At 46.5% G+C, this 24,034-nt stretch overlaps 1 protein-coding gene across 2 annotated transcripts in view; it reads left to right on the top strand.

Moving 5' to 3' along the window:
* The window catches only part of LOC142590316 (japanin-like-RA1), an 88,902-nt gene that overhangs the window by 7,034 nt on the left and 57,834 nt on the right, over positions 1–24,034 (top strand). For both annotated transcript variants that reach the window (XM_075702345.1, XM_075702346.1), the window contains exon 2: positions 3,219–3,244. In XM_075702345.1, coding sequence (XP_075558460.1) covers positions 3,219–3,244 — 26 coding nt within the window. The remainder of the gene's footprint in view (positions 1–3,218; positions 3,245–24,034) is intronic.

The raw sequence follows: 24,034 nt of genomic DNA, 5'->3' as shown, positions 1-24,034 counted from the left end.
ATAGGTGTCGATGATGCCACCAGCTTGCGGACACGTGTAGCCACTTGCTTCCGTAGATGCGACGAGCTGCAGAATACAGAGCAGATTTCTGGTCAGTGACATTGCCAGGCTGCGTCCGCCGTGCCCACTAGGTTGGGTTCTGGCCTAACTTTTTTATTGCGATTAGCAATCTAGCATACTGGTTAAACTTTGGCGTGCTGCTGATATCTGCTATCTACAGCCTGAAACTTCATTCTCGATGGCGAAAAAAGAGCGTGTCTGATTCATGCAGGTGACAAGGTGCACTCTTGTATATCAGAACAAAAATTTAAATTTTATTCCTGAATAAGACGCATATATATGACTCTGATATACTGAACGCAAATTCTACAACGATAGCAGGAAAATCAGCTGTTTGTGGAACATGTTTAGGGAATCTTTTTTGTGGCTGCCGATGCATAGACGTCGTGGTCTATGGGGGCCAGTGGGATTAACTCATTCAAGTTGAAAGGCTGTGTACAGTGAAGATCTTTTGTGGCCTGCAAATCTGACGAGCTTGAAGAACAAACCACCATATGCACAATTATTGACCAATCCCCGAATAACCACTAGATATTCTACGCAAAGTTGTTTTTAGCAATACAGCGTATCTCTCCAGATTGCTCAAATGCTAACCCCATTAGCGTTGACAGTCGTCGCGCGATGAATTGTGGCGTAATTTTTTGTTGACTGCATATTGTGAGCTCCATATAAAACTTTACCCTACGCACAAGAGCTCCGCGCGCCTGTCTATGAAAGGATACGCCACTTTTTAAGGACACGAGCAGGCAGCCGACCCGTAGTCTAATCTTCTATATTCGTTTCTTAGTAAACTGCAGTTTGTTTGATTGTGTTGCGTGGTCCACAGTATTTAATAAGGCGAAAGCCTTAAATGGCTCATACTTGCAATGGCCTTGAAAAGCGTCGTCTGGTCCAATGACAAAACTATCATCATCGGCAAGGGCCCACATCCCCCTAAGGAAACAAGAAATGTAATGGTTCATCGCTCTTGTAATGCAGAGGCTATAAGCACGCAGCAAAGTGAAGCATGCAGTGCATAATTAATTGGAATCATACATACAACATACAAAAACGCAGTGTCTCGTCGAGTGTTACAAAGAGCGATGTGATATCAGTGGCTCATATCCCGGTATAAGCAATGGCTCGTACTCCCGAAAGGCTGAGGCTACAAGCGTTCAGTAAAGTGAAGCAGAAGTGCAGACATTCAATGAAATCCCTCATACACCACGCAGAGCTGCGCACTTCTCAACACCCTGCTGAGAAGATGCGACGTAAAGTTGAAGAGAAACTTCGTCGGCGCATCTAAGCGTCGAAAAGGAGCCGTGGAAGGTGAACTGCGAAAGTGGCAACGCGACGCTTCGAGACGGCACATTACTAATTGCGCCGCAGGCTTTCGCCGTCAAGTGTTGCAAGAGGGGAACATGCTGCCGAAATTGTTTGACTACTACTAGCGCTTTGTCCACTGTAGCACTGAAATCGCATGGTCTGCTGCACTTCGGCAAACATACCATGGTCCTTTATGCTTATCAGTTCGGGCATGGAACATGAAATGGGGGCTGTACATACTTATCGTTCTTGATGGGATGCTGTTCAGAGAACGCACCCCAAGCTGAAGGGCGCGGTATACGTTGTCGTTACACACAGAGGGCGGTTCTCGGATATAATAAATCTGTGAACACGAATAAAACGCTGACGGACTAGTTGTTATTGCATGCTGAATTGATATGGATAGCTATTTAGCTGTGAATTATGCCCTAGATTATCTTATATAGATATCTTTTGTCAGTCGAGATTTGATTTGTTGTCAGTAATAAAGGTCTGTCTTGAAGTCACACATTTGTGCCCAAGAAAAATACCTATCAAAGCAACGCTTCGCGTATCGTCTTTCATTCCTCACGAGTTCCTTTAGGCTGGTTTATTGTCGAGTTATTGGATAGGCAAGAAATGCTGTACAGAAAACTAAGCAGATCAGTCGGGTAGTGTAATACTTAACTGAGCCGATGCCACAGATGTAACGAAAACAGTCTCGAGCCTAGAGACGAAGCGTTAAACACAATGAAATGGGTGAGCGATCTGTACATACGATGTGTAGAATGTAATATAATTTGCGTGTAATGCGTGCCGATCAGCCCGGTACTGTAACCGCAATATTACTGATAAGGCTACATAACGCAACAAAAATGTTGGCATGTCGATTTTTAAGCTGCACTTATTGAACCACATTAAGCGAACGGATTTGGTGTACCACTGCTTCGGAATATATCCCCCACTTTGAGTAGAAGATGTGGAACAGCTTCGAAACATTTGTAACAATTTTACGTTGGCTCTATTCTCATTTGCCAAATCTCTCTGAGTTAGGTGTTGCACGAGATGCAGCCTACAAAAATGCGTTATCTCGTTTTATAGTCAGCTTCATGCTTGAGTTCTTAGAAAAAATGCCACTTTGAGGCATTTTTATAACAGCAAGGCCTACATGAACTTCAACGCAGCGTCTGTGGCTCGGCTAAACCATCAAAGTGATATTGACCTCCGTCAGGTGCTTGCTTAAAACGACATTGCAGCATTTTACACGCATGCATTTGCCCATGTATATTGGAGCTGTGTCTAAACTAAATGCTGCTCTTTAGCCCAAATATCATGGATAGAAGAACAAGTAGTGCATGGGAGAGTAGAATAAAATGTCAGAGTAGTGAAGGTTAAAGTGGAGCTTGCAAGTGAACCTTAAAACTTATACATAAGGGAATTTTCTCGTATATACTGGCCTAAATTGTACTATTGTGTGTCTACTTGTACACTGGAAAAGATATTTAGCAGTAGTGATTCTTATTATGTATATTGCCGACGATGATTCCATTACTGCTGCTTATTGCCAACAGGGAAATGCAACCTTGTAGTGAAACAAAAAAAAAACGTTACAGTTATTGACGTGGCATCCTGCTAACAGCGCTGTAATTTATAACATTTCGATATTCATGACAAAGTGAAATATATATTATAACGAATTTCTACCTTTTTTACACTTCGGGAACTAAATTTTGATTGAGTTTTGTTGAACAAGACATTTGATAACGTACTACGAGTATTTAAGTACATGCAGCGTTTCATGGTGTTGGACATTACGCTGAATAACAGACGATATTTTTCACTTTCTTTTTTTCTACTTGGTGATAAAACTGTAGCCAGGACGACCGGCGTTATCATTATGGTAAGCATTGTTCAATTTTTTTTAGAAACAAATGTAGCTAAGAGAATTTATTGCATGCGTGAAGAAATAACATTATGGACAAAACCCAGCGTGGAAGGCAAGGCCATGTAAGCGTTAAGCTCATCTGGAGCGCGTTGAATGCCTTGAAGCATGTATACACAACGCAGATTAGTCAAAGTATTTTTTGTACAAAGCAATACATCATTCTAGCATGGTCGCTCGATGCAAAAGCACAAGGCGCAGCCCGCTGCGCAGCGCCTCAACGGCGTCTGGGGCCTATTTCTCTGGGTTCCCGATGCGGCACCACTGCTCGGGGACGGCTGCTGAGCGAGAGCGCCTTCACAGCCTTTTCGGCACGCGCGATCTCCTTTCAAATCAAGACGTAAATAAAGCGTTTTATGCTTGGAAATTGCAGATAAAATCTTTAAGTCACTATAAGAAGTGCTGATTACGCCACAAACGCGAACAGATTGTCACGGGGGTGGAAATCTGTTCTAGAATACGCCTGGACATTATCCGTGACGGTTGCCCGTACGATGCACGACCGGGTAACCCACTTCCATCTAGAGGCGCTGCTTGAAGAGATCTATCAGTATTTTATTCACTTCTCGTGAACACGTATGCAAAGTAAAAACTTTACACAGGGAGAACTTGTACCGAGTCTCCCAAGCAATGCAAACTAACTTAGATGAAATAGAAACGCTTGTCATTGCAAATAATCGCAATTAGATTGTTTGTCATCAAGACAAAGCATACGGAGTGATGCTGGAACTTATCTAAGGAGTGCGCCTCTTTAAATGACTTTAACTTTTCCTCTCGCTTGCCAGTGTTCCTGACACGTATGTTTCGCCCACGGCCGCTCGATGCAAAAGAAATCTGCTTTTGCATAAAATTCTTTTGCATCGAGCGGCCATGACTCGCCCAACAGAGCCTCCCCCCTGCCCATCCTGCTTGGCATCAAAATCACATCAGGCCCTGTAAAAAACAATCTGGCTACATGTTTGGATGACCACATTCAAATCTATATTTGAAATAAACGATTCAATACAGGTGAAGTTGTCGGAAGTTTACAAGTGCGGCAACAGCCACGAACAGTGCAAGAAATGCTTCAGCCAGGAGCTTGATAGTTTTATTGCATTGTCATAAGCAAGAAAGAATATATTCACTGGTATTCACGAATGGAGAAGCTTCCTTGCGAGAGGTTCATGCGACAACCTCAAAAGTCGATGCACTGTTGAATTAACATTCCCAGCCCTGTTGGCTAATGGGGGTGCAGCAACTTCCTCCAGAATATTTTGCAAAACTCCTCACTCATTTTCACTCATCGTCCTTTTTCCCACATATTAACCGCCGACACTGTGTGAAATGTGGAAGTAATGCTCACGTGTACAGGTGGCACAGATTGCTGCGTTTTTGAATCTCCTCGTTCTTCATGACCCGCTGAACAAAGATGCAACTCCGCTGGCAAAGCTTAACAACTTTCATTTTAGGGCTTGTCAAGCCTCCACTGTGCATATTTTCTATGAGCCCGTAGAGTGGCACGGTTGGTTCTCAAGCTTCCCGAAGGGTCTTGCACAATTCGCATTGCACATGAAAGCCAGTGTCAAATATTTCATAAAGCAACAACTTGATTGTGGTAAGGGAGGATTCTGCTCAAAGATTTGAAACAGTGTAAATAAAGTTATGCAGTGCAATGTTATTCACAGGCTTCGGAAATTCCAAAAGCACTCACATTAAGGTCAATTAAAAGGTCAAAACATTAGGTCCACTTCAAAATATTTGTGTACAATACAAAAAAAAAACAGTTCATACCTTTTCTTCACAAGCTCATACAATTCACCCTGGTAGAAAAAGCTGCTGGTGCTAGTTAAAGATCTGCTTCTGCATCAGACCATAGCGTTAGAAATTCTGTGGTACTGTGGATATGTGTTCAATTTTTGGAACGGTACTTTTGGTATTTGCGAAACACGGTCGGTACGGCAGTCGGAAGCAGGAGCGTAAGCTTCGTGTTCGTTTTATAGTCATTTTCGCTAACGTGCAGGGAGCATACCAGACTTGTCGCTCGGTTCTCGCTTGCTTCCTTTGGCCGACACTCCTCGGCGAGAGATATTTTCCAGCCATGCTTCTGGACGCTCCAAGTCGCAGGGAAACTCGCCATATTTCACAGTCGGGTCCTTTTTGGCATTTCTGCCCCAGAGTGGCACACAACAGTTGCGCGGAAATGCGCCACATGAAAGAGGCTGGCTACGGCACACATGCACACCGAAGAGCCTTGACAAAGCACAGCAAGGCCAGGAAAACTTGCTCACACACACGCACGCGAAAAACCACGAGATGAATGCATATCCCACGAGACAAATACATTCTGACGCGAAGCAATGTGCTCACGCATGCGAAAAAGCACGAGATGAATGCATAGAGCACGAGGCAAACACGTTCTGCCGCGAGAACTAACGCCTGCTTAGCCCCGCTGCGAAGTCACAAAAGTATCCCCGAGCAGTGGCGCCCTCACTAAGAACAGCGGTCGCAACTGTAAATTTGACCGAGACGCGCCCGCCTATTGTCCGCGACGCGACGTAGATGGCCGCACCTTGCTTTTTTTATCGAGCGGCCGTGGTTCTAGAAATCACGACGAAATTTCAATTCATATTCAGGGAGGTGACAAGCAAGCACTTTCGTTGAATATATAGTCGCAAAAGTAAAGTCCCATATTACTACGCTTCGAGAAACGCAAACAAATGGCTCCTAGTAATAGAAAAGGCGTGCGATTTATGCAAAGAAATGATAAAAATAACATCAAAATAAGAACAATAACAAAAATTTACACTTTCGCAGAGGCTTCAACTGGAAAGCCGTCCTTTGTTTCTGATACTGTAAATAAGCAAGCTCATCTTTAGCAGTCTACTACGAAAACACGGTGCCTAAAATGTTCCCACCATTCGGATCACGCCCAATATGCTGAGCATACAAGCTATACAGCATGCAGAAAGTTGAAACCTAGAAAAATAAGAAAATTTCCATTGCTGATGTTGTAGCAATGAACAAAGGAAGTACAAAAATAGAAGTAAGAATTTCGGCAGTTCTAAGAAAGCTTTTGAGGCAAATCGAATGCAGCGAAGCTTTGTATATAATCATTTTGTGAGCACCCTGCTGCAACATTCTTGGGCAATGTAGGCGCAAAGTAAAAGAAAGTCCCAGTTTCGCCCGAAAGACGAGTCATTGATTGCTATAGCAAATAAATGGGCAACTATGCGCAGTAGAGTTAGTAGTTCAATCCCATACATAAATTGCTGTAAAGATTCGCTTACTTATTAAACTACGAAGCACGTGGCCACGCGCGTGTAGACAAACACTAACGTTTCTCACTCCACCACGACATTTTACTCGCTCTCAGAACACTGGCGTGATGAAGACCGACAGCAATGGCGGGCGCATTCCTCTTCCTGCTGTCTCTCCTTTCAACGAAAACTACGTGCTCGAAAGCACAAAGCACAGGAAGCCATTGGCTATCTAGGGACGACTAGACTTCGAACCCGCTGCAGATTACCGCTAACAGAGGACATGTGCGTTTGCTATCAGCCACGTCACGGGCAGCCGGCGCCGGAGTAACATAGTAAACGACAAGAACAGACACTCGAGTAGAGATGAGTCGCTCAGGAGCGAGCCGAATTTTTTGAGCCGCTCTTCTGAAAGAGCGAGTGAGCCGTGACTCAGTAAAAGTGAGCGGCGGTTCTCTTGGAGAGCCGTTTTTTTTTTTGGTGAACCGGTTCAGTGAGCCGTAATGAGCCGTGCCGTACTGATCCGTCAGAGCCGGGTATTCTGCCAGGTGTGATTTGAGCGCCATCTATTAGCAGTGCGAGAAAGCTGGTTGAGAGCCGGTTCTTTCTCGTTCATTGAGCCGTGCCGAAGGGTTCCATCAGAGCCGGGTGCGATTGGCGCGCCATCTATTAGAAGTGCGAGAAAGCTAGTTGAGTGAACGGGTCGGCACGGCTCGCTGAAGCAGCTCTCAAAACAGCCGGCTCTTTTGGAGAACCGCTTCTCTCTCGTTCAGTGAGCCGTCTCAAAAGAGCCGGCTCTTTTGGAGAGCCGCTTCTCTCTCGTTCAATGAGCCGTTCGAAGAGTCGGCTATTTTGGAGAGCCGCTTCTCTCTCGTTCAGTGAGCCGTGCCGACCCGTTCAGTCAGAGCCGGGTCTTCTGGCAAAGTGCGCGTTGCTGGGCGAGTTGGTTGACATACATTCCCATCAAAAGAGCGCTCGCAGAGTGCTGCATGTGTTTTCCTGGCTTTGTGTTGTCCTGCGGTGTTGTGTCTTCCTTGTTGTCGTCCGTTGTCTGCAAGCGCTGTTTCGCTCAGAACGTGTTTTCATTGGCAAAGCATGGCGCCATTCGTTGACAGCTGTTGTTCGAGAGATGTCTCACGACTCCCATCCATCGTGCATCGTGACGTGGTGCAACATTTAGAAGGTATTAGTAAAAATACCTATAACACGGTTATTCTACTAATGCACATATCGTTTTTTTAAGCCAAATAACTTAAAGGAGTGGTTCAAAGACCCGGCTCGCTCCTGAGCGACCCAATCACCGTTACAGATTTAAGTGAGCCGGTGAGCCTTTCAAATGAGCCGGCTAATTTCAGTGAGCAGAGCCGTTCTGAACCACTCACTGAAGTGAGCCGTTTTGCCCATCTCTACGACTAGAGCCGTTTCCCAGCCGAGCCATAGAATAACACAGTAAACGTAAAGAGTGGACACACAATAGGCGCCTGCGGCCGACTTTGACTCTCAGCGCACCTAGCGGAATCGGCGAAATGCACCAGCCTCCAAGATGGTCGTGCAGGCCGCCGAATTTCGGAGGCTCCAATTTCAGTTTCGTTTCTTGCGTTTTTTTTTTGTGACCCATACCTTTGTTTAAATCGCGTGATTTCATTGCAGGCGCTTGTGCCGCTGTTTATATGTTGTGACGACGAACGCGCAAAGGTGTTCCATTCATGTTAGTTTCATTTAAACTCATATTTGCTGTTTTAGGCCGTAACATAGCAGAACAACGATGCCAACTGTTGAGGAAGTAGAACTCGATCGCTTATGACATTCTACGTCTAGAAACTTACGCCAGAAGGTGTATCGTAAATAAGTGTGCCGTGCTCCTTAAATATAAATGAACTTGCTGCACTGTCAAGAACACGAAAATAGCAGACAATTTATTTCAGCAAGAATGAAAGAGGCAGAGACTTGAAAACGGGAAGAAACAGCGAAATGCAAGTAATACGGGTGTCACACGGCGCACTTTTAAACGTGATCAAGCCCAATCCGATTTGAATTTCTCAGTCACGATTGGTTCTTTTGCGCAAGCTGCGCGATGGCGCCAATGAAATTGCGAATTTCGATCCGGATCGAACTTGTTCGCGATCAAAAGTGGTCGTGTGACACCGGTATAATGGAGAATAGTCGGAAATGAATGGCGTGATGGCCATAACCTTGCCCAAGCAAAACACATAGAAGACGTGTTGCAACTATCCAGATGATGGAAAAAAACTGCAAATACACGACAGCAATTAATTTGCTCAAAATGGAACTGTTTAACAAAGGAAAAAATATGACAGTTTTTTGTTGTACTGCGAAGGAGGATGAATTAGGGCAACAAAATTATGTGAATGATAGCGTGCCGAAATAAAATGGCTGCAAAAATAATTGAGCACGCACCAACATCTTCATCTCGAATGTGTAAGCCAATGTGTCCGTCGTTAAACAGCTGCAATTAAGCTCTTTGTGTTGGGGCTCTTCACCTGCTGTCTTCGAAGCCTTGCAATCGTCTTCAGGTACTTGGAATTTTGCCCTTGAGTATGCGTGATGTCCTTTGGCTGTGCAGTGCATTATGAGGAAGTGGTGGAGATTGCGGCAATATATAGAATGACAGACAGAAGGTAAGCAATACTGGAGGCTTCAAAGCTATTGAATGTAGACGCTACGTGCCTTCGTATAAGCAATATTGGAGCCTGCAAAGCTTTATAATGGAGATTCTGCGATCCTTCATGCAATGGGTATTTTTATTCATTAAGGAAGCACTGCTATAAAGGCTCAGAAACAAGGAACTTTCTACGGTAACGACTCTATACACAATTAAAACATGAAAACACGTATCTTCAGCCCAACGCAGAACAGCTAACAACGCTAGAGCGCACATAGCCTGCTACAGAGGCTGAGAGCGCGCATTATTGCCATACTGCAAATATTGCACGTGTACCGCTTTAGAAATAACTACATTTCTTTTGCAAAACTGGAGCACCATGCTTTTTCAGCAGCCGCCGCGCGTATTATAAAGCTGTCTGTCCCGAGCGGCATATGTCTTAACGAACCGTTTTATTTTATTTTCTAACTTCGTCATTGTATCGAACGCGCATTGCACCTCGGACGCTGGCACATCACTGTTATCGCTAGCATCACTGCTCATTGTTGCGCATAAAAAAGAATATGAAATGAAATGAATATCAGCGTACCAAATTGCCAGCAGCTTTTCATGGGTGCAAGGCCGCCGTCACTCGTTCATGCGGCTAACAGTGACATTACGAAATTGGAAGACAATAAGTCGTTAACATCGCCCAAAAGAACTTGCTGTGGCCCTACCATGAAACGGCGACGAAGCAGACGCAGGCAAAAGAAGCCAATAACGATGCTCAGGGGCATTTTGCTCCCTCCACGTTTTCCTCCCTGACGGGCACTACGAGATGCCGCCATAGGAAGCCGCTATCCTTCTCGCCTCACTTCTTCAAGTTTTCCTTAGCGTCTACAGCATACGGCGCACGGCATAGATCTTATCGCACTTGGACTTTACAGAGAATCAAGGCGACACAGGTGGCGAAAATTCGCGTGGAGTGTCCACATATCTGCTACCACAATAAAAAAATTCGGATTCATGCTCTGAACTATGGAGTTGTCATATATTGCGTAGCATTCGCATAATCTCCCCGCGCACGTGATCAGTCCTTAGGCATAGGCTGTTGAGGCATTTTTAATGCGGTCGTACGTGAAGTTTCAAAGTGGAAAAATCTGTATGTTTACGAAGTATTTGACGGTATTCACGAAATAAATGCGTGTGCGTGCGCGCGCGCGCGCGCGCGCGCGCGCGTGTGTGTGTGTGTGTGTGTGTGTGTGTGTGTGTGTGTGTGTGTGTGTGTGTGTGTGTGTGTGTGTGTGTGTGTGTGTGTGTGTGTGTGTGTGTGTGTGTGTGTGTGTGTGTGTGTGTGTGTGTGTGTGTGTGCCTCTGGTGTTTGTAGGCAGAACTCTAGAACCTCAAAAAATACTCGCCTTTCTTTTCTAATTCGAGGAATGGCCGCCAAGTTTACATTGATTTGGTGCACTTGAACAGTGTTACTGTTTGAACAACAATATCCCAATAAAGAAAGGCGTCAGACAGGGAGATACGATCTCTCCAGTGCTATCTAGAGCGTGTTTACAGGAGGTATTCAGAGACCTTAATGGAGAATACCTTAGTAAATTGCGATTCGCTGACGATATTGCCTTGCTTTGTAACTCAGGGGACCAATTGCAATGCATGCTCTCTGACCTGGAGAGGCAAAGCAGAAGGGTGGGTCTAAAAATTAATCTCCAGAAAACGAAAGCACTGTTTAACAGTCTCGGAAAAGAACAGCAATTTACCATAGGTAGGCGGGCACTGGAAGGGGTAAGGGAATACATCTACTTAAAGCAGGTAGTGACTGCGGATCGGGATCATGAGACTGAAATAATCGGAAGACTGAGAATGGGCTGGGATGCGTTTGGCAGGCATTCTCAGATCATGAACAGCAGGAGAGAAAAGTGTATAACAGCTGTGTCTTACCAGCACTCACGTACGGTATAGAAACCTGGAGGCTTACGAAAAAGGTTTTACTTAAATTGAGGACGACGCAACAAGCTATGGAAAGCATGATGGGTGTAACGTTGAGGGATAAGAAAAGAGCAGATTGGGTGACGGAAAAAGCTCTAGTTAACGACATCTTAGTTGAAATCAAGAAAAAGAAATGGGGCGGGGGGCATGGGCAGGACAAGTAATGAGGAGAGAAGACAACCGATGGTCATTAAGGGTTACAGACTGGAACTGGATTCTAAGGGAAGGGAAGCATAGCAGGGGTCAGCAGACAGTTCGGTTGGCGGATGAGGTTAAGAAGTTTGCAGGTACAACATGACCACAAAATAACATGATCGGGGTAGTCGGAGAAGTATGAGAGAGGCCTTTGCCCTGCAATGGGCGTAACCAGGCTGCTGTTGCTGCTGCTGATGATGACTGTTCGACGTATTATTTATTTGTTGCTTCTTGAAATTTAATTTTGCTTAGTGCTTGACAGAATTTGGAAGAAAAAGCACCCGCCCACATTGCTGCTTCAGCGAATAACAGGATAATTTTACTTGCGTATAACCACTGATTAAGGTTGGTCTACCAACTGAAACTATGGGAAATAAAGCAAAGGTTACCAGACAGTGTCGAAAGTCATTTTGACTCATATATATAAACGTATACGTTTGAGCATTCATTAGGCACAACTGCCTCAGCTGTGCATTAGATCATCATGCCTGTCACCTTCATTTTCATCGCGAGTTTGGAGCCATCAGCAGGAGGGATTGTGCCTGGGGTCCTTCGCCGTGTCTCTCAGGCTCAATAAAGGTCAGCCCTTATTTTGACCTCATGTGTCGTGGAAGTGTTTCTCGGTACTCCGTCCTCTGCATGCCTGTCTACTCCCTGGGGCTTCGATAAGGTCGCCGCTTGAGAGCACTGTCCACCACCATGTCGCAGGACGAGCAGCCTGGCGCTTTTATCTTTACCATCCCAACATCGCAAGCCGCAGCTGTTCTGATCATCAGGGGCCACCGTCGGGATCCCCATCTCCTCGTTGGTCTTCGCGGTGAAGGTAATGAGGACTGGCTGGACGACTCCGACAGAGTAAGCTCTGCTAATCGGTGGGATGATCTCAAGCTCCGCCATGTCTTGTTCTTTCTGATGGTTGTTGTTCTACCATGGTTTTTCAACTATGAGATTCATTTCTTCGAATGGAAGAACATCGAGCAGGAGCTTCGGCAAGTTTTGAGACGCAGGCGGTTCACTCCACTAATGGGAAGAGTACTCTGGACGCTCGCACGCAACACTCTGGTGAGTCGCACACATCGTACACCGCGGATGATTTTGCATACTGTCGCCTTGTGAAGGATGCAATGGCTGAGTCGAACAGTGTATGTCATATTCTCAAAGGAATAGGAACGGTGGCCTTCAACGTGGTCGCCATCAAAATCTCGTCAACCATCGCTGTCGCCGTTTTGACGCGCCATTGCCTCGAGGAGCTCGAGACCATGCGCTGCAAACGCCATTTTACCGCAGACGCTGACCTGCGTGTTGTGAACCGAGTGATCATACACGAATAACCCCAATCCCTTGGCTTCTCTTCTCAGTTGGTCTTTCTTGTTCAGCCTTCTGGTGTAGCCTTGCGCAATGTTGACAAGATGGAGCTCACGTGAATGACCTGCTTCGGCTACTGTATGTTGCCGGCGAGTTGTCGTGGGTATGACCGGCACCAAGCATTTCTTCGTCAATAAAAACTTGAAGCCACTTTGTCTGCTCGCTGCAGAAGATACTGAACAACCTCCAGGCTGTGAGCACACGCTTACCTTCACGTTCGATGTCATCAGCCATGGCAATAGGGCAACGTTACCTTCTGAGTGTTGTTTTACAAAAGAAATAGCCACTGTATCAGGGATAGTTAGATTTATTAACGGCTCCGTGCTTTATCAACGCAGTGAACACCGCAGGTACGAAAAGTTTTTTTGTAAGGGCACCACTTTGGTGCGAGTTTGTAATTCAGAGCATCTCTCCGTTCCGCTTATGTCTGTTCTCGCTGAAATTCCCCCTCCTGGACATTATATCTCTACCACCGCTCTTTCACCGTAATCACCTTCGACTTGACCCCTTCGCTACGCAATAGTTACTTGCCTTGTTGAAGAAGTATGAAAGTTTAGTTGATGCCTTCGACATTGGGATAGAGAGACCGATAGAGAGACAGGATAGAGAGAACGAGGGACAGATAGCAGATTCATCGTATGTCACCGGCTATATCACGTGTCCCTACCCGAGCGGAAGATTATTGACGAAAAAGTTACCGTCATACTGCAACGTAAGATAATCCGCTAATATGGCGGCGCTCGATCGTCTCCTACCGTTTAGGTCCGTAAAAAAGATGGCTCCTTGTAATTTTGTGTCGATTGCTGAGCGTCCAACAAGATTACGTGCAATGTTCTACTCAAGGATCACACCCCATGCCTCACATTGACGAAGTCTTTGATTCTCTGCCCATTGCCCAGAGCTCCTGTAGTCTTGATCTGAGTTCAGCTTACTGGCAAATTCCGACGCATTAAGACGACAAAGCAAAACAATGAATATTCTGAGAATTCTCTGCTAAGAGTAAGCATGGTTTGGCAAGGCTGCGATTTCGTTCTTGCTTAGTTTCGCTTACTTGCTTTTCCTAGCTGAGGAACGTCTACCCATGGCCTTTCCGAAACAAAAGAATGCTTAGGGTTTAGAAAAGAACAGTCCAATTTTCTCGCCGCATCCGGCCCCTTCGATGCAATGGTACAAATTGGGACGAAACCCCGGACACGAGCTAATCCCGACGGAGCAGAGTGATCGAAGGGGAACACCAGCTGCCTCAGTAGCGCCTGAGGTGTTGCGTGAGCGGAGAGTGTATGGCTGCGATGCTTACCCCCTCGCTGTCACTTTCGCAAGCCTGTGCTTTGCGCGCCTTCCTTGCTCATGCAAGATTTTGTCTGCGTTTTGACTGTGCCTCGATAAGGCCCAATGAAAACTCGCCAAGCGTTTTTACACATTTGCTTGCCCGCGAGGTGTTCGCTACTCTAAGGAAGATCAGCACCATTAAATTGGACATTAGGTCATCCCGAAATCTCTTACTGGCCCAGATCCAAATTTGAAGCTGGTTAATCCCCAAATTCAAGCAGGTCTGCCGCGAAATTTCATGTTGGCCCAACCGAAATTAAAAGTAGGCGCACCCTGATATGGAAGTTGGCCCATTCCACAATGTAACAGAAGCAAGGTTTGGGTATGGGCTAGTTGTTATTCCGTTGTTTCAAACATCACTTACAGCGCATACATAGACAAGGGACCAAAAGAACGATGAAGACAAGCGCTGACGTCCAACTGACTTTTATTTTGAGGAACACGCATATGTACGGAGACGCTAAGACAGCAGCGCCCCCCACAAAGCATCTAACCGACATAAGTGTGCATTCAAAATTCAAAGGAACCATGACGGCCGCCTAAGATGAACGAGAGCGTATGTGCGACCTCAGAAAAAGTAGTTCTTTATCTGTGAATGCAACTGATGGCTCACTAACTGAGTCACCTTCGGCAATCGCTGTTGCTTCAATGATAAGTCTACTGCATTCATTAGAATGCCTAGTTAAGATAGTGGTTTCTTCAAAAAGCGGGAAGCAGTCGCAATGTGCGCAATGGACACCTAAAACTCTTCCCGCCCTTTCCGCACTTTATTGCTTTGTTCTTGCAATCTAACATTGAGACATTTACCTGTCGGCTCTATATAAGACCCACCGCATTTCAGGGCTATCTTGTACACAACACCACTAGAACAAACTGTATACTTTTTACTATGATTAATATTGCAAATCCTACGTTCCTTAGCAACAAGATTAGTTCTGACACAAAACTGGGCAAGTTTTTGTAGCAGAGAAAACAACATGGATACCTGCTCTTCGTCCTATCTTTTTAAGTTTGTGGGAGATCCCATGAACGTGCGGGATAACAGCTGTTTTTTACATGCACCTGAGGCTCAATGCTGTAAGCATTGGTTCTTAACCTACTACGCAAGTTCTCCGAAACTGAGACAAGAAGGTTGTTCGGGCATCTTGCCGCCCTCAACCAAGCCATCTGCGAACTGAAACTAGGTTCTATCAAATGATAACAGGGTTTTGTTAGTGCATTATGCAAGGAAGCATGAACGATACCTCTCTTGTCGAGTTTTGAATGGCCAGATCCATAGGATTACAGAGGCTTATTAGCTCGCGGCTCATACATCCAGCACACATGTTGCTGGGTAAAAGATATATTCAAATCAAAAATCTGAGTGACCCATTCTCCTGAAGCTCATTTGCGAGTGTGAGTGCAGATAAACATTCTTCAAACAGATCCAACGTTTGACGAACAGAGGGCGCCACACAGCTGTCCGCACATTTAAACAGAATTGAAAAATCGTTCACAAAACGAAAGGGTTTTTCGATTTTCGCATTGCCCATCCATGATATGACGTTCCTGTCTAGGTAAACGAAACATAAGTCGCTCTACAAGGGAGCTATAGAAGACCCTATACCTATCCCGCATTTTTGAAGGAAAAGATTCCCGTTCCATTCAGCGAAAGCTGAGGAAAGGTAAAGTTGAAGCAATTCTATAAAATCTGAAACAGACACGCCACATTCATTCTGGAACACGACAGCACCAAAACTACTAATGGCTGCTTTGATAACAACACGAGTGCCTGATGCGGAATAGAATAAAACGAGTCTTTTATATCTATAAGCATAGGCCTAAATGGGACGTTGGAATGTTGAGAAAGGTAGTCAAATAACCTTGGAAGATCCTTTGACCAGGAACGGATCATTAACATATAGCTTCTTAAGGTGACACTGGAGCCACAGGTGAGGGGGATATTGCCACGCGCCTTTTTCCGAAATAACGACACGAGAAGGGGTTTCCTGACTGTGGGTTTTCGCCGAGAAAAACATCCGAAGGGCTAACCATTCCTTGCTGTGTACAGATTGAGGAAGAGAGCCTCAATTGAATTCCAACAATATGCGTTTCGCCTGCTATTTTACCCTCCTCAGATCAACACCAGTTCGCCTAATAAACACAGAAACGATGGAAGCTAGCGCTTTTTCCAAGAAATAATTTCTAGCTGTGACGAAATCAGCTGCTGCAAGACAAAGCCTATTGTCGGTGAGTTATGAACACAGCCTGTCAACATGAATAGCGTTTTGACGAGGAGAGCACGACCGGAGCACGTCCACACCCTCAGACACGCAACGTTCACCCCCGCATTTCGGAGCACGCCTCGGCACATCACGCACCATAGTAAGAAGTTCTGCTGTAGTGTTCCTTCCCACTGTGTCGAATTTTGTCCCAAGAGAGCGAGAGTCTGTGCGACGAAGTCCGGCAGGGACAGACCTACGTCTGTGCGAACTTGCTTCGCTGTCTTAGGGGTAGAGGCCACACGCCAGTTGCGAAGACTAAACAATTCATGTTGCCACCTCTGTTCCAGGGTGCTATCAAGTACATTCTGCTCTCGTCGTTTCCGGGCCTTACTTGACGTTTCGCAGGTCCTCGATCCATTTGAATACTTAATGATTGACGATAAATCCTTGCCTGCCTCATCCATTCTGAGCACAGGATTTTACACAATGTTTGCCATGTCCTAGAGACGGAAGAAATCCACCGAAAACCACAAGAACCTCAGAATGTAGCTGTCAGGTACGGCTACAAATGCAGTAAGTGAGGATGCGCGCCTGGCAAAGGGCGAAAGTTGTCAAGGTGACAAGGATAGACGGGTGAAGACAAACAGCGTTAGCGATGCCCGACGAACTAGAAATATACTGAAGCAAGGCTTGGGTACGGGCTAGTTGGTATTCTATTGTTTCAAATATCACTTAGAGCGAATACATAGACAAGGGGCCAAAAGAACGACGAAGACAAGCGCTGACTTGGAACTGATTTTTATTTTGGGTAACACGCATATATACTGAGACACCAAGACAGCAGTGCCCCCCACAAAGCATGTAATCGATATGAGTATGCATTGAAAATTCAAAGGAGCCATGACCGCCGCCTAAGATTAGCGAGAGCGCATGTGGGACCCCAGAAAACCATTTATTTATCTTTTAATGCAATTCAAGGCTTACTAACTGAGTCAACTTCGGCAATCGCTGCTTGCGAAATCTGAGCTCCCTGTGGTCGCGTAGAACATGCCGATGAACCTTGGACCATCCTCTACAACACTGCCGTAGCTTTGGCTGTTCAACGGAATAATGTCGCCCCAGGTGAGGCGATCATTGTACTTTTACTTGCCGCGAAGAAGGAACTTCGCAGTTTGTACTTTTTTCCTGCGGCCACCCATTGGAGGTCGTGCCAGCAGCTCGTCCCTCACGACCACATGGGCGTGGTTCCTCCGATCCGGGATGGCGTGCTCCGACAGAGGAAACAAGTTGCCGGTCATGTCCGTGAACAGCCACACATCTGTACTACTGCTCACACAGACGTGTGCCAAGCCATTGGCCGCCTGGCGAGGTGGATGTTCGGATGGCTGAGGTTGTCCGTGTAGGCAAAGTAACTGCCCTTGCCTCTCTGCTGGTGCAGTGCAGCAGTACCGTGTAACTGCGACAACTGCTGTCGGCACCTGTTACAATGGAATGCAGCCCGGCGCAGAGAGGAGTCTCGCCTGCGGTGCCCGGTCCAACGTTTCCCTCACCTTGGGATCGAGGGAGGACCGAGTGTTTATAAAGCGCTGTTGCGCGGCTGCTCAGTGTACTCTTTCTCGCAGTCATGCTAGACTGATGAGCTGCAGCGTCCTTATGTAAATACTGTAAGTAAACCCATATTCCTTGTTCGCGATGAGAAGCAGTCCATCCCTTCAACAACGTCCTCAGCGTGGATAAGTTGGACGACGGCATGGGCCAGCTACTATCTAATTCAAGCAAGACTCCAATCTTGACAACTGGTTACGAACGTTGGGATTGACCCCCCAATCCTCGCAACTGATGCCAGCGGTGAGAACGTCCTACAACTCTAACAACTGGCTGACAGCGGTGAGACGGACTTTCCGACGTGGCGCTGTGTCTGCGGTGAGTGCTTGGTTCTTGCTTTGACTCTCTAGGCTGCATTTTGTGGTTGTTCTGCTTAGAACTGTAGGGAAGCTAGATTGTTGATTGTTAGCTAGGTTGCGTTTTCCTGGGTAGATTTAGCGAGCAGGACCAAAGCAGTAAAGCAGCATTCATGGAGTTAAGGAGACTGCTGAGAGACGAATTGTTGATTATTGGTGAGGAACTGGGCCTAGATGTACGCAAGGAAATTCTAAAATCGGAATTACTGGAGCTAATTTCCGAACAGGCCAGTGAGGAAGAAATTGAAATGGGATTGGAACTTCTAAAAAAGAGAGAGAAATGGGAAAGAGAAAGAAAAAAAAAACGGGACAGAGAAGAACGGGACAGAGAGAGAGAGAGGAACGCGATAAAGATCGCTAGTTAAGACAAATGCAACTTGAACTTGAAAACAAACGTTTGGAGTTGTCTCAAGGAAGTGAATGGGCTCTGGGATGATCAAGTGAGGCCGAATCATACCGCATGGACATGCTAATAAACCAGTTGAGTTCGGGATATAGGCTTGCTCCTAAGCAATTTTGAAAGGACTTGCGAGAAGATGAATTTCGGTCCGAGTATATGGCCACAGCGGTTGCTGTCTATGTTGCCGTGTGAGGCGGCGGAAGTAATCACCAGACTCAGCGCACAGGATGCATATGATTATGCGAAAGTTAAGACTAGTCTCCTGAAGAAATACCGCCTTTCAGCCGAAGCTTTTCGGCAGAGGTTTAGGAGCACAGGCAAGAAATATAGCGAGGGGTATCCGGAGTTTGCATATAGCTTAAAGGCAAGCCTTGTCGAGAGGCTGAAAAACGCGGAAGCGTACGAGAGCAGAGACAGGATCATTGAATGCATGTGTCTAGAGCACTTTTACAAAAGCATCCCAGCCTCTGTGAAGCTGTGGGCGCAAGACAGAGAGAATGTAAACGCTGTGGAAAGGGCGGCTGAATTAGCCGAAGAGTGCGCAACGCGTATAAAGTTGAACGCCGAGGACGGAAATTGGGACGGTCGAAATGGACCGCGGAAACCATTTCCGTTCAAAAAGGGTTTGCAGACTAGACGATCGGAGCCTCTAGACGTGGAGGAAAAGCCCTCAGAAAAGAGCGAGGACAAATCAAACGGGGAAACAGTACCAAAAAGCACAAAACAAAATTCGAATGTTTCAGACCAATCCGCTGTTTTAAATGGCACAAACTGGGACATATACCAATAAACTGCGCAAAGCCTAGCGTAGTTTTTTCTACACAGAGGAAAAAGACGAGAATATGGAACATTTAAGCCCACATCTTCACGACCTGTAAGTTAGTGGCAAACCATGCCGGGTGCTAAGAGACAGTGCCGCCGCGATGGACATTGTCCATCCGTCTTACGTGACGGTAGAAGACTTCACTGGAGTAGTAGCATGGATCAAACTAGTATTAGAAGAAAACAGCGTGTGTCTGCCCATGGCCAAAGTCAATATCAGTGGACCATTCGGGGAGCTAGTGACCGAGGCTCCAGTTTCAAATTTTTGTCACTGCAGTACCCTTACATTTTTTTCGAATCATTCCAATCGGTTGCTTCGTGAAAAAGGGCTTAAACTGGGAGAGGGTGTAGTACAGGCTTTGACGCGAGGTCAAGGTCCTAAAATCGCGTCGCTTGCGGCTGAAAATGCACCAGCTGCTCCAGCGGAAGCAGCAAAAGATATAACTTCAATAACCGAATCCGAGCTAGGCTCGAGGGTTGAAAAAACGGTTGAGAAAAGCCTGCCATCTGACCAGCTCAATGAGAGCGTATCACTAGGGTGTCACAGTTCACCCCTGCAGGAAGAGCCCTCTGATGCACTCGCAAGCGAGACCAGGTCGTTATTATCACCAGGCTCCAAGAACCTTGATCAGCTCTTACTTGTGGACAGAGAGTCACTGGCAGCAGAGCAAAAGAATGATGACAGCGTAGCTAAATTACATCACACAGCTAAAGAAGGCATTGCGAGGCGCAACGTGACGATACATGAGAGAGGAGGATTGTTGTATCTGCACTACAGAGATCGAAATGGTAGGCTTTCAGATCAATTAGTCGTACCTACTAAGTACAGGGAGGACTTCTTGAGTCTCTGTCATGGAAATGGGTGGTCTGGCCACCTAGGCATAAACAAATTAAAGGAAAGATTGCTTATGGAATAATACTGGCCTGGCTGTTTCAAAGACGTAGAAAACATATGAAAGATCATGCGATGCCTGCCAGCGCTCGGGTAAACCAGGAAAGCTCCACTAAAGGTCCTGTCCATAATAACAGACCCTTTAAGGCGACTTGTGATTGACACGGTAGGGCCTCTACCAAAAACAACATCGGTTTACAGGTACTTGTTTACCATGTTGTGTCCGGCTACAAAGTTTCCAGAAGCAATCCCTCTGATAGAGCTCAGCTCCACCGAAGTAGTAGACGCACAACAGTATTTGCACGAGTTGGGTTTCTAACCGAAATTCAGGCGTATCAAGGGTCAGTATTAACCAGCGCACTCACTTCCACATTCTTGCAAAAGTGTGGGGTAAAGTTGATACACAGTTCCCTCTATCACCCTCAGTCAAACAGTTTAGGGAGGTGGCATTCAGTGCTTAAGCGAGTTTTGCGTGCGGTATGTTACGAGCATAAGGAGGACTGGGAGAACTGTCGGCCGGCAACTTTGTTTGCTTTGCCAACGCTACCATATGAGGCTACAGTGTTCTCGCCAGCAGAACTAGTGTATGGGAGGGCACTCCGTTCTCCACTAAGAATGTTAAGACACATGTGGGAGGAAAGAGGAGACAGTCCAACAGTGGCTGAATGCGTGCTAAATCTGCTGGAACGGCTAAGCGCAACGCAAGAACTAGTCGAAAAGAACATAGGAGTAGCTCAACACAAGGCCAAATTCTATTACGACAAGAATGCGAGGCTTCGTACGCTTAACGTCGGAGACCAGGTAATGATCCTCAAACCTTCAAGAAAGAACATACTTGAAGTTCACTGGGAGGGGCCCATTAAAGTATTGCACAAGCTTTCAGATACTAACTATGCTCTGAAAATGCCCGGTCGCAGGAAGGTGAGGGTATATCACTGCAATTTGATGAAGCCGTATGTAGAGCGGAGCGGAGTCGTTAACTGTACCATCAGAGAGCAGGATGACAATAGTACCAAGTTCAAGGAGTATAAGGCGACCTCCAACTCTGAAATTCACCTAGAAGAAGTAGTAAAACATTCGGTTAGCTCGCACGCTCTTAGACCCGATCAGCTAAATGAGCTAAAAGAGGTGTTGGGCGAATATCTCGACAGATTCAGCGAACGGTCGGGTAGAACCGAACTAATAACGCATGAAATAGAGCTGAAATCTACCAAACCCGTAAGATCAAAGCCTTGCAGGACGTCTCCAAGACAGAGAGAAATTATGGAGGTCGCGATACAGCGCATGCTAGAGTTAGGAGACATTGAACCCGCTGAGAGTTACTACACGTCACCGCTAATACTTGTAGAAACCCCTAACAAGGATCCTAGTCCAGGTGTTGACTGCAGGAAGGTAAATGCCATCACTAGGGATCAGCTGTACCCGATACCCATCATTGAGGAACGAATTGAAAGTGTTAGCACTGCTAAATACATTTGAACTATAGATCTAGTGCGGGGGCACTGGCAAGTTCCCCTTTCAGAAAGTGCCAGCAGCTATGCTGCATTTTACCCTCTCGCACTCAGCTTCGGGCTGAAGAACGCGCCGTTTAGCTTCTCTAAGTTAATGGATATTGTCCTAAAAGACTTGCAGGAGTTCGCCTCGCCATATCTTGATTATGTAGCAATTTTTTCGGACAGCTGGGAACACGTATCGCATCTCAACCAGGTGTTCTCACGGCTAAGGGAACCCGGCCTAATGATGAAAGCGGAAAAGTGTAGATTTGGTTGTTCAAAGCTTACTTATCTGGCCCATGTTGCAGGCCAGGGCACGAGAGGACCGGCCGAGGTGAAAATAGCTACGATTGGAGAATTTTCTCAGTCGCGCACGAAAACGGACCTTCGTTAATTTTTGGGCTTGTGGGGCACTATCAGAGGTGCATTCCGAATTACTCGCAAATGGCAAGTCCATTAACGGACGCCTTCCGAAAGGGAGCACCGAGTAGCGTACACTGGGATAAGGACAAAGAGAACGCTCTCCAAAGTTTGAAAATGCTATTGCTTTCTCGTCCTGCGCTTCGCGCGCCAGACTACAAAAGGGACTTCATAGTTCAATGCGACGCAAGCGACAGAGCAATGGGCGTGGTACTTAGGTCGGCGACGACAACGAGGAGCATCCTATCCTCTATGCCAGCCGTAAACTAAATGTGAAAGAGGAAGCCCAGAGCGCTTCAGAGAAGGAATGCGCTTGCTTAATTTGGGCCTCCCAGAAGTTGTCGTGTTACTTGTACGGAGCGAAGTTCGTCTTCGAAACCGACCACTGTCCTCTGATCTGGCTCAATCAAATGTCACACAAAAATGGTCGCTTGCTCCGATGAAGCCTCACTCTCCAAGAGTAAAACTTCTCCGTTAGATATAACAAGGGAAAGTTGCACAGCAATGCGGATGGTATGAGCAGGCTAATTGTAATTCTGCGTTTAAGGGTGCCGCCTAAATTTGAGGGTGTATATTGTCAATTTTATTAAGCCAAGAAGAGCCCCTCTCATTTAGGAGAATTCCCTCCATGATTGCTGAATTTGTCAGCACAAAATTGCTTCAAAAATTGGCACAGCGAGATGTAGCCTTTTTTGTTTCTGCACTTATATTTTCTTTGAAGCCTAGCGGGTCTAAAGTGAGATCCAAGGTACGTCATCTCGGTGCAGAGCCGTGTTGTGGGGTTCGTTTTGCGGTTGCCTGTCCTTGTTGCATGTTTTGGGGCGGTGACATTCATTACACAAGCGGTCGCTGCTAACCAAGGCATCACTCCCTGGCCACCAGCCGTTCTTTTCCTGCCCAGCAGTTGTCAGCGCTGGACAGTCGAGATTTTCCGGGCCATGGAGGTGCTGTTAAAAACGGCCCACAGAGGTACAAGTTTTGCCAGCCAGTTGCGACAGCGGCGTGAACTTTTCCTGGAACGCCACCACAAACCTCTATCCACGGCGTCACTAAGTTGACTGTGTGTGGAGAACAATACGCGCGCTCTCTACTCTAAGTCGCTGGAGCGAAGGTGAGTTCAACGAAGCAGTATTTGTGCCTGAACCCACCACCGCCGACCTGGTCTGCTGTGAACAAGGGAGTCCTCGAGGGAACGTAGTTCGAGGCCCCTTCCCACGCACCATTCAAGACGCAACACAGTGGGCGACCGGTGGCCGTGCTTCGGGGATCAGCTCTGGGAATAAAAGGCGCCTTTCCTGACGTCAGCTCCGAGTTCTTCGAAGGCCGTCTGGCCTCGGTTGGGGACCGTGAATTTAGTGCAACGAAGTCTGTGTGTGAGTGTGTGTGTGTCGAGCCCGCAGAGAGGGGGCTCGTCTACGGTGCCCGGTCGAACGTTTCCCTCACCTTGGGGTTGAGGGAGGACCGAGTGTTTATAGACAGCTGTTGTGCGGCTGCTCAGTGTGCTCTCTCTCGCAGTCATGCTAGAGTGGTGAACTGCGACGTCCTTATGTAGGTACTGTAAATAAACCCATATTCCTCGTTCTCGATGAGAAGCAGTCCTTCCCTTCAACAACGTCCTCAGCGTGGATAAGTTGGACGAAGGCATGGGCCAGCTACCATCTAATTCATGCCCGAGTCCAATCTTGACAACTGGTTACGAACGTCGGGATTGATCCCCCAATCCTCACAACTGATGCCAGCCGTGAGAACGTCCTACAACTCTAACACCACGTTGTGGGGAGCGGATCCGTTGTCGGTTGCTGTTCACTTTGCCATCCTATCTTGCGTAGGA

The sequence above is a fragment of the Dermacentor variabilis genome, chromosome 8 (assembly GCF_050947875.1).
Source record: "Dermacentor variabilis isolate Ectoservices chromosome 8, ASM5094787v1, whole genome shotgun sequence".
NCBI lineage: Eukaryota > Metazoa > Arthropoda > Arachnida > Ixodida > Ixodidae > Dermacentor > Dermacentor variabilis.
This window is presented reverse-complemented; position numbering and strand designations above follow the sequence as displayed.